The sequence below is a fragment of the Medicago truncatula genome, chromosome 6, assembly GCF_003473485.1.
Source record: "Medicago truncatula cultivar Jemalong A17 chromosome 6, MtrunA17r5.0-ANR, whole genome shotgun sequence".
NCBI classification, from domain to species: domain Eukaryota; kingdom Viridiplantae; phylum Streptophyta; class Magnoliopsida; order Fabales; family Fabaceae; genus Medicago; species Medicago truncatula.
This window is the reverse complement of record NC_053047.1, coordinates 3,845,790-3,856,694: the sequence shown is the minus strand read 5'-3', so window position 1 is coordinate 3,856,694 and position 10,905 is coordinate 3,845,790. Positions and strand designations below refer to the sequence as shown.

Here is a 10,905-nt window from a genome sequence, read left to right as displayed (position 1 = left end):
TTTTTTTATTTCAAGTCAAGTGTCAACTTTAACATTCCTTTTTCAAAATTCATCATAATTGTCCATCATTTCCATTAAACCATTTTTCCTTTTTTCATCAACCTCCTCATCTATAAATAGAGCCCTCATTCCACACAATTTCACGTACACACCAAAAGTTCTCTTGAGTTGTCAAAGAACTTTTCTCTCTTCTCCCAATTTAGCTTGTGTTGACGAGCTTTTCTTTTCTTCTCCCTCTTTTTTCTGTCCCTTCGAAATAAGTCCCTTCGGTAATTTTTGTCCCTTCGGTTGTCCCTTTCTTTTATTTTCTTGCATTTTATTTCTTTTTAGCATTTTTGCATTTTATTTTATTTCTATTTAGCATTTTAATTATTGTTATTCATTTTCCAGCAATTAGAATGTATTTAGGTCCAATGTAAATATAAATGAGAAAAGTGTTTGGGTGTCTGTGTCCTTTTATTTCTTTACCGCCTTATATATATATATATATATATATATATATATCCAAAAATGCAAAAAAAAAATTAGATTAGCAATTTTGTGGTGATCCAACGTCACTACAAAAATGCACGCGCTTTTATTTTTATATGCTCCGTTAGTTTAATTTTAGTCCAATTATTTAAAAACAACAAAAACATGCAAATAACAAAAATCACAAAAATATTTTTTATAATAAACCTTGATCCAAATCAAGTGACCGCATTTTTATTTTATTTTCTTAATCAAACTTCAATCAATTTAACTTTACTTCAAGTCTCTTTTTTTCAATATTAAAAAATATAAACAAATTCTCATTTGCCACTTGTCTTTTCAATTTAAAACCTTTTTCAAAACAAATAAAACACCAAACCAATCGAACGTCAATTTCTACCCCGAACTACGAGGTTTTGATCCCTCACGGGCACGTAGGCAAAGGACTTGTCCTTCCAAACAATAAAAATGTAGATAATTAGGTCTTTATTTTTCCACTTTAATTCCTTCTTTTCAAAAATAATAAGCAAGTTATAGCACATTAATTAAATAAAATCAAGAGGTTCCCGTAGAGTACTACGGACATAAAGGGTGCTAATACCTTCCTTTTATGTAATTAACCCCCGAACCCTAAATCTTTTTAAAATGGGGTAATTTGAACTTTTTTCCCCTTTTCTTAAAAAAAATTAAATGTTCGGTCATGAAATAATAAAGTGAGTCAAAAGCTAATCAAATAGTCTTGATCTCCGAGAAATGACGCGATATGAAGTATTTTGACCGACATTTTATAATTTCAAGGATGTTTTAAGCGATTCAAAAAAGTCTTAAACTATTTTAATTTATGTTTATTATTTTGAAGATCAATTTATTTATGACTCATACTAATGGCACTTGTTAAAGATTTCTACAAATTGTTAAAACACAATTTGTAATACATAATTTTTATTTTTGGTAACAATTTCCTTTATCTATTATTAGGGAGTAATACTTGTCTATATAATATGACTATTGAAAGACAAATAAATGATTTTAATAGATGTATACTCAATATGGACATTTCTATCCAACTTTTGCTGATAGGTAAATAAGAATTCATCTATTTATGGTGGGAAGTGAGTAATAAATAGATAGATCAACTTTGAATTCAAAACTTGAATAGTGACAACAATGTGACATAAAACCAACTACAATAAAGTCTATACTAGATGCTTACTATATTGGATTTTTGTGTAGACAGTAAAATTCATTCAATTCTCTTTCACACACTTTCTATTATTAGAGGAAGATATATTCCCAGCTCAAAAAAGAATATAAAAATAATAATTAACTACTACACTTTAGACATAGAAACCATTTCACAAATCCAAACAAATTGATGATATTAACATTTGATGGTGAAAAGCTACCATAGAGCTCTTTTCCTCTAAAGGGTACCTGATTTGCTTTCACAAATTACAATTACATACACATTTCTAGGAAAAGTCTCTATTAAAGCACCAACAATAAACAATGCACTAAGTGGAAATTATCATGTTTCTATGAGCAAGCTTATTATACATACATCTTCAACAAAATACTCTCAACCAAGAAGATGATCACAATTCTATAAAAATGAGTACATCATCTATTAGTTAAAATCAATCAAAAGTTCAAGATTATATTATATTAATCTCCACACTTAAAAAAAATTATACCATTTGAATCCGCGACAGTTTTGCAATAAGTTATATAACATTGGGTTAATTATGTTTAAGGTCCCTACAAATAAACAAGCTTCCATCATTAGTCCCTATTTTAATTTTATTAAATTTTTCATCCCCAACGATTTTTTCCGTTTATAAGTTTGGTCATTGCCTCCCTCAAAAAAAAAAAAAAAAAATTGGTCCTTACTGTCAAACTGTGCTGACTAGGCTAACGGAATGCTGACCCAGACATGCCACATGGACATTTCAAGTGACATGGCTGTCAGATGGTAATTGACACCATATGTTTTTGGTCCCTATAAAATTGGGACTTTTTAAGTTTAGTCCTTACTTAATTTTAATTGTGCTTTTAGTCCATATAAAAAATTATGCACTCAGTTTTAGTCCCTACTAAATCTAAATTTGTTTAATTATGTTTAAACTTTTAAGATTTTGAATAATTTTTGCACAAGTGTTAAGAACATTACAAAATGTTCATCTGCAAAAAATTATCTCAAAATTTTATTTCTACGTCTAGATTTCTGTTAGTTTTATTTTGAACTTTTGTCTTTTAAAAAATTTCATATCTAATTTATTTCATGTTAAAAAATTCTAAATTTTAGTAAACGAACTTTTTGTAATGTTCTAAACTTGTGTCAAAAAAATCATTGAAAAATTTAAGAGTTTTTAGAAGAGCGTCGTCGGCGTGAACGAGGTGGTGAAAAATCCAAACTCTCTCCTACTACTCTTTTCACCACCTCGTTCACGTCGGCGACGCTCTTCTAATCTTCGCTTGCAAATTCATCTAAGACATCAATTTCAACAACTTAATCATATGTCAACTTCAACACACGAAAACTCAACAATCTTCACCATTAAAAAATCCAGCAACAACCTTTTCGAGAGAGAAGCAGAACCAGCCGATTTTTAAGGTTAGGATCGGGAAACAAAAAGTGGGAGCGAAGAATATTGAAGAGAGCGAAGTAGTAATAGAGAGAAACAGTAACACAGATCCGGGGGTTTTTTCAACAAATTTAGGGAATGACCATAAATATTTGTAGGGTGAAATATTCTATGGATCTTGAAGAATAAAAAGGAGTGAAGAAGAGTGATAGGCTTTGACAAAAATTATGGGAAAATTTGTAAATATCCTTAAACTCTTAAATTTTTCAACGATTTTTTTTATACAAGTTTAGAACATTACAAAAAGTTTGTTTACTATGATTAATCTAAAAAGTCGGCCCTAGTTTTCTAGTGAGAGAAACTCCAACTTCTCTCTAAACTTTCTTTCTCCTTTGTTCATCGAGGAGGGTGGTTTTAGGTCATTTTTTGACCTAGAATCACCCCTCCGCATCTTTTTTCCCATTCTCTTTCAATCTAAATAAGTGGTTTTCACATCTATCAAGTTTTTTCTTTTGTGTTTTTTGTTATTTCGTCGTCTAAGTGCGGCGTTGTGTTGTTCGTCGTCTTGTGCAACGTTTGATTTCGCGTCTTGTCGCGGTGTTTGTTCAGTTCCTATTGAAAGATCTACATCAATCAATTACAAATTCAAGCAATGATTTAGACGTCAACGTTGCAGATCCAGAAGCATGGGTATTTCGGTGATTTAGGTTTTATCATATTATTTGTAGGCATTTTGCCATTGTATGCTATTAACTTGGGTGTTGTGAGTTTGTTCGCAGATGCACCCTTTACGTTTTTAGCGATGTTTGTATCTGATGTACTCTATCGATTTGAATGAATGAATATCGTTTTATTTTTGTCAAAAAAAAAAAGTTTGTTTACTAAAATTTAGAATTTTCTTAACATTTGTGCAAAAAATTGTTCAAAATCTTAAAAATTTAAGCATAATTAAACAAATTTAGATTTAGTATGGACTAAAATTGAGTGCATAATTTTTTTATATGGACTAAAAACACTATTAAAATTAAGTAAGGACTAAACTTAAAAGATCCCAATTTTATAGGGACCAAAAACATATGATGTCATTTACCACATGACAGCCATGTCACTTGAAATGTCCATGTGGCATGTCTGGGTCAGCATTCTGTTAGCCTAGTTAGCACAGTTTGACCGCAAGGACCAAACTTACAAACGGATAAAAACGTTGGGATGAAAAATTTAATAAAATTTAAATAGGGACCAATATTAAAAATCCGCTTATTTGTAGGGAGCTTAAACATAATTAACCCAATAACATTTAAAAGAGAATATTATATTAATCTTCACACTAAGTTTTTTTATACCATCTGGAACCTCTACACTTCTGCAATAAGTCATACTTCATTATTTAACACCTTTAAAAGATAAAATAAAAAATCACGGCCGTTAGATGTATCCAATAACTAAAATACGACAAGACTGACTTCATGGCTGCAGAGAATCCAGATCGACAAATGTTAAAATATTTTTCAATTAGTACTTTTAATATATCTTAAACTTTCAATTGATTATAACTATAAGCACAATGTCTACACATCTTAATATCAAAACATTGGAGAATCTGAGGGAGAAGAATTAACTAAATTAAGAATATTATTCCAGTAGTTATTGTTATCTTCATAGAATTCACTTCCACTTCCACTTCCACCATCACCACCATTGTTAGATTCACCTCCACTCTCTGACAAACTCAAGTCTTCAGAATTTGTCTTAAGCAAAAGATTAGTAAACCCTTCTTCAGCAATGACATCATCAACACTTTGATCCATTGACATAGTCAACTCATGATGAAGATTTGATGTAAAAGTCAATGAACTTTCATAACCTTTCCATTGATCTTGATCTTGATCATCACCACCTTCTTCTTTCACAATTGAACTTGAATTAGTCCCAACAAATTCAATCATAGACACAACATTGTTGTCATCATCATTATTATTTTTCTCATTACCATTGTTAATAGTATTACTATTTTCACCTCCAATTTCTCCACTATTCATAATTGGTGCAACATTCTCATTGAAAGATAAAGTTGAAGTAGGAGACTCAAGATTAATATTCCAAGCTTTCAAGTGATTATGATGAAGAAGTGAATTATGTGAACGAATTTTGGACTCTCTAACAAGTCTAGCTTCAGCTTCAAGTCTAGCACTTTCCCATTGAGCCATGTGACTAAGATTTGAAGCAGTTTTGGAATGAGCATTATCACTTGATGAAAGAAGTGCATCATTTTTAGGTTTGTGTGTAACTGGATCAATTCCCATTTTTGTTAACCTTTTCTTAAGATGTGTGTTCCAATAATTCTTTATCTCATTATCTGTTCTCTTTGCCAAATGTGTTGCTATAGCTGACCACCTAATTTTACAAAGAAAAACATAATACAAACATAACACAAAATGTCAATGCTAATTAATTAACATCCACACAATATTAAATTAAACATAGTATTTTTTTGTTTTTTTTGTTGTTTTTAGTTAAAGTTGTGTTGTATGGTATATATGATATGAGACTAATATATGTAACAAATTTTAATACTCAATTTTAGTGGAGAAACACTACTAAAAAAACTAGCATCTGCAAGAAAAATTTAGAGAGGAAAAATATAAAATCTCTCTCTTATTCTGTCGTTAAATTTTATGACAAAATAATTAGAAAGAGATTTATTTTTTCGATCACTAATTTTAGTTTATCTAGTAATGAAATGTTACAAATATTTTTTTTATTATAGTAACATTAATATCCCATTGGTTAATAGTTCAATAATATGCAAAATGTAACATATATATTTTTTTAGGAAAGAAATGTAAGATAATTTATATGAAGCATCAGAAGCCACATAATTTTATCATTTTGGAATTAAAGATTTACACCTTGAACAAACTTGGATGTCAGAGAGTAATAAATTTAAGAAAATGGCAGAGAGCATAACTTGAATTATTTGTTGGGGATGGGTTGGAATTGTTTTTTTTATTTATTTGATTGAATGGGTAGGAATAGTAGAATGGAAAAATTTGAGGGGACATTGCATTTAAGACATACCTCACAACAAGGGAATTGGAAGAAAAAGAAGAAATTATAGCCCCAACAGAAAATGAATGATTATAGTAAGTGCTGAGTAAGAATGGGAACAAAAATAAAAAGTTGAGTTGCCACATATATAAATATAGGCATCTTTAATTTCAATTTTATTTTACAATATTTTTTTTCAAAAAAGAAAAACAACAAAAGGAAAAAAAATTCGAGGTGGGAAATCAAATCAATTGTTGTCAAGAAATAAAGAAAATCAAATCAATGTGTTTGAAGAAAATGATAGGGAGAATAAAACCAATTGAAGAAAATGAGTTAAGGAAAATACTAAAAGACTTAAACCTAGAAATTAATTAAGATGACAACACAATAAGGAAATATACCAAACCTGTTCCCTAAGAGAGCATGAAGTTGAATGATGGTTTGTTCTTCTTGCAAACTAAACTTTCCTCTCTTAATATCTGGCCTAAGATAGTTAGTCCATCTTAATCTGCAGCTCTTACCACATCTTTGAAGCCCTAATTTACAATATCACAAAAACCTTCATTAATTAACAACATTAAAAACATGTTATCATATTAAAATAAAAACCTTAAACACTATGAACATGTTATATATACTATCATATGTATTATTTATATTCATAACATGTATATAATATATCAAAGTGAACAAGAAAAACTAAACATTTTTTTTTAATAAGTTAAAATGAGATATATTACGAACAACAGAAAAGCAAAGGCATCATTACCAGCTTTAGCGGGCAAAGCACGCCAACTTCCATGACCATGTTCATCAATATAAGCTAAGAGTTTTTGATCTTCTTCTGGAGTCCATGGACCTTTCTTTAAACCAACTTTGTCACAACATGGTGAACGTCCCATTTTGTAGTGAGTTTAACACTAAAGACTATAGTAGTTTTTGCTCTTATTTATATAGAACACAAAGAAGAAGAGAAGAGAAAGAGAAATTTAAAGAAGTACTTAACCTATGGTAAGATAGAAAAAAAAGAGAGAAGGACATAAGAATTTTAAATGAAGAGATGGGCAGAGAAGAAAGGTCAGCGACATAAATGGGACAATAAACTAATTTAACCGTGTCTATGGGATCATATCATTGTTACAAAAGTACCCTTCACTTTCAAGTGAAATTATCTTCTATGGTATATTCCACTTTTTTAGGCTTCATGGATAATATGGGAAATAGATCAATACTTTACGCTAACATTGTTGTGCAATTATCACCGATCTTGATCGTTTGATCTTAAATCATAAGTAGAGATTGTTTAAAATTGATTTGATAAAAATGTTATATAAGTGGTTTGATCTCAAATTAATAATCGAGATTGTTAATGTGTTCGGATCTGTAAATATGAAAAATCTTTTAATGAAAAAAAATGTGACCATAATCTAAGGACTATAAGTTTTCTTATATCTATAAGTGTATAATCACATTTTTTTTCCTAATGCTAAAAATTATGACGGATTTAATAGTCACAAAATCATGTTATATGTACGAACTTTCCACTTTTGTTAATAGAGACTAATATGAGTTAGAGATCAAATTTTCTTCATCCATAAGAGTCGGAGATTGAACCCCAACAACTTATTAAGAGGTCTAAATCATTTTTAATTTGGACTAACTCATTGTTGATTTTGCAATACAACATTTTAGGTATGTAGATGGAGTAACAAAGACCATCTAAAACCCACGAACAACTATGATACTCTGAATTTGAACTCAGGTTAAGTTGTCAAATATAACAATATCAATATTACCAATTGTTAATCACATGTGCAATACAATTTTGATGGAAGGATAAAATGGTAGATTGGGGAAATTAAGTGATAATTGTCTTTTTATGTTATTGTCATCATTATTATTATTACATGGGGTAGAATTTTAAAACTATTTACAGCAATGAGCTACCAAGTTGATAGCCATAGTTTTAAGAGATACGTCACCACTCACCAAGTATTTATGGCATTGTTAGAGCCGGTTTTTAATTATTCCATCATATGGGTCCATCAATCCAAGTTTTTTTTTTCTTTATATTTTCTTTTGTCTATCCACCAATCACAGTAGGAATATTATTTACTTTTTGATGAATTTTTTGGTGTTAACTTTTTGATGATTTTATATTAAATTATTTTTCTACTACTTTTAATTGAAAAATACATTTTTCCACACTCTCTTTAACTTTAATTTCTCAATCAAGAAAAATATAATCATATATAATGTGGAAAAGTATATATTAACCCTTCCATTTATTTTCTTGACCCGGAAGAAGAACACAACTAGTTTAATAAAGGGTTTCAAATTAGGGTTCATTTAAATGATCATTAGTATATGGTCTAAAATATAGCTATTCTTTAATACACCATCGTCGAAAGGAAGGAAAAAAATTATTACTTAATAATGACGGGTAAAAGTGATTTAAATCAAATGAGTTGGATTTAACTCAAACTAGACAAAAATTAATTAACCTGATAAGAAAGTGAAATCATTGTTTAGTTTTTTTTTTTTTTGAAGAAAAATCATTGTTTAGTTTAAATAGTTTATTAAGGGATCATGAAATGAGTGGATTTCACTAATGTCAATATTTAATCATAAAATCTGTATAATAATAATAATAATAATAATAATAATTTTGTCAAAAAAAAATAATAATTTTGTCAAAAAAAAAAAAAAAAAAAATAATAATAATAATAATAATAATAGTAATAATAAATATATTTTTTGAAACAAAAATATTTAATAATCTGTATTTTTAATACGTATTTATATTTTAAATTTCTTAATCAATATATTTATGACAGATATATCATCAATATGTAGAAGGTCATATCTAGCAAACTACTAGTAGTAGTATTAAGGAGGGACAAATAATTCAATATTTTTTGACAGAAAATAATTCAAACTTTTAATGAGTTTTATTAACCTATTAGCTATTGAACCTAACTTATTAAACTATAAATTAATTGAGTCATAACTCTAACCAGCTTGACTGAATTCGAGTTCTATGACCCTAAATTTCAATCTCAAATTTAAACACTTTTATGTAAAGTAGGTTTGACCATAAACTTGACTAAACATAGTCTTGTCAGTCTTAACTTAGCTTGAAATTTGAATAATAGACTCTTCTCATAGCAATAAATAAATCCATGCATAATTTAGAGCTATATCCATTTGAGGTCGGCTACAACCTATTTAATAGAACAACTTACAAGGACTAGTTCTTCCATATTCTGAATTCTACGTGTATGGTTTTCCTTAAATAACTATTAAAAAAAATTGTAACAAAATTTAGTGACAAAAACGTAAAATTTCTCTTTGACTCTATCATCACTGAGATTTAGAGAGAAATATTTTAGTTACATTTTAGTTAGTGAATGTTCCGTATATATATATATTTTTTAAATTTGGTATATATCTGATCCAAGGAACGACTAATCTGAGAGGATCAATCTCACCGTCCATTTGCGGGGGCCCGTTCTAAACCAGAGCAAAGTCTTGTATGGACTTGCCCGCAAAATTGGCACCAGAGAGAATCGAACTTGAAATCTTGAGAGGAGCACACCCCAAGATCCCAAACCAACCACTAGATCAACCCAAATAGACCCAAATAGACAGTATATTATAACATATGTATATATATACCGTATATTACTATATTATTATGTATGTATACGTCATGATCTTTATGTTTTTTAAAAGATCTCTATGTGGTTGCATTAATTTTTATCCATTATTCAGTGGCACATATAGAGAGTCCAATCTCACAAGTATTAACTAAAAGACCAACATTTGATCTAGCATTAGGATGAAGTGACGCAGAAGCCTATATAGAAGTTATTAAAAGTCTTATTACTTTTACATTATGGAGCTACAATTGACATTAGTGATTGAAATAACTTAGAATCTATATTAGTACCATGGACTCTATTTAACTTGAAATTCATGGAAGCACTTTGCTATATTAATAAGGGAAAAAGCAAAATAACTTAGCTAAGTAAACATAGTTGGCATCCACTATGGTTGAGTATTTATGTATTTTAAATAACTCTCTAAGTCATCAATAATAAATTACCAAGAAAACGTGAGCTGCCAAAAAAGGTGAGCACTTATAGTTTGTGACCATGGGTGATTTAATTCCATGGAGAATCAACAATATAATCATAAGGCTAATATAAAAGTTCAGTTGATAGAAAGTTGATTCATATTTTAAAAGAACGTAATTTCAATGTATTTTGGATTTTTTCGATCAATAATTTGTCTTTATTAGTGTTTTGAGTTCCGAGATCTACTCTAACCTCACCGCCTTAGCGAGTCTACATCTATTCTACTCATTGAAACCTTTTGTTATGTCAAGTAATTTAATTACTATAAATTTATTCATTAAGATGAATAAATGAAGAATTTAAGGTTCAAACCACGACTCATACATACCATAATGTCTCTATCAACTAAGCAAGTTTCAAACCCTGACTCATACATATATACACAATGTCTCTATCAGTTGAGCTAAACTAACCCTACTATTGAAACATGTTATGTTATCCAAAAATTGTTGAGAGGGTATTTTGGTAGTTTGATATGAGGAAAGGGAATTTATGAGGGTGGGGGCTCTAGGGTTGCGGCAGGGGATCTTGAATGATTTGGTGCATGAAAAGACAAAAGAAGGGTCCCGTAAGGAGGAAAAAGGGTTAAAAACTTAAAATAGAAAACATAAATGTGAGTGCTTGTACGTGGTGTGAGATGCATAGGTCTCATGGATCCAACA

General features: G+C 29.4%; 1 protein-coding gene across 1 annotated transcript; it reads right to left on the bottom strand.

Moving 5' to 3' along the window:
* Nucleotides 1-4,515: 4,515 nt before the first annotated feature.
* LOC11412297 (transcription factor MYB16) lies at nucleotides 4,516-7,178 on the bottom strand. The gene is made up of 3 exons (XM_003618482.4): nucleotides 6,874-7,178; nucleotides 6,511-6,640; nucleotides 4,516-5,450 (listed from the first exon to the last, which is right to left on the bottom strand). Exons 1-3 carry the CDS (start codon nucleotides 7,004-7,006, stop codon nucleotides 4,640-4,642), a joined length of 1,074 nt encoding a protein of 357 aa, XP_003618530.1. The 5' UTR covers nucleotides 7,007-7,178; the 3' UTR covers nucleotides 4,516-4,639.
* Between the last annotated feature and the right edge of the window lie 3,727 nt (nucleotides 7,179-10,905).

Coding starts and splice junctions, on each gene's coding strand:
- LOC11412297 (XM_003618482.4), bottom strand. CDS start 7,006: ATGGGACGTTCACCATGTTGTGACAAAGTTGGTTTAAAGAAAGGTCCA. Junction 6,641..6,873: donor TGCTTTGCCCGCTAAAGCTG/GTAATGATGCCT, acceptor ATTGTAAATTAG/GGCTTCAAAGATGTGGTAAG. Junction 5,451..6,510: donor CATGCTCTCTTAGGGAACAG/GTTTGGTATATT, acceptor TTGTAAAATTAG/GTGGTCAGCTATAGCAACAC.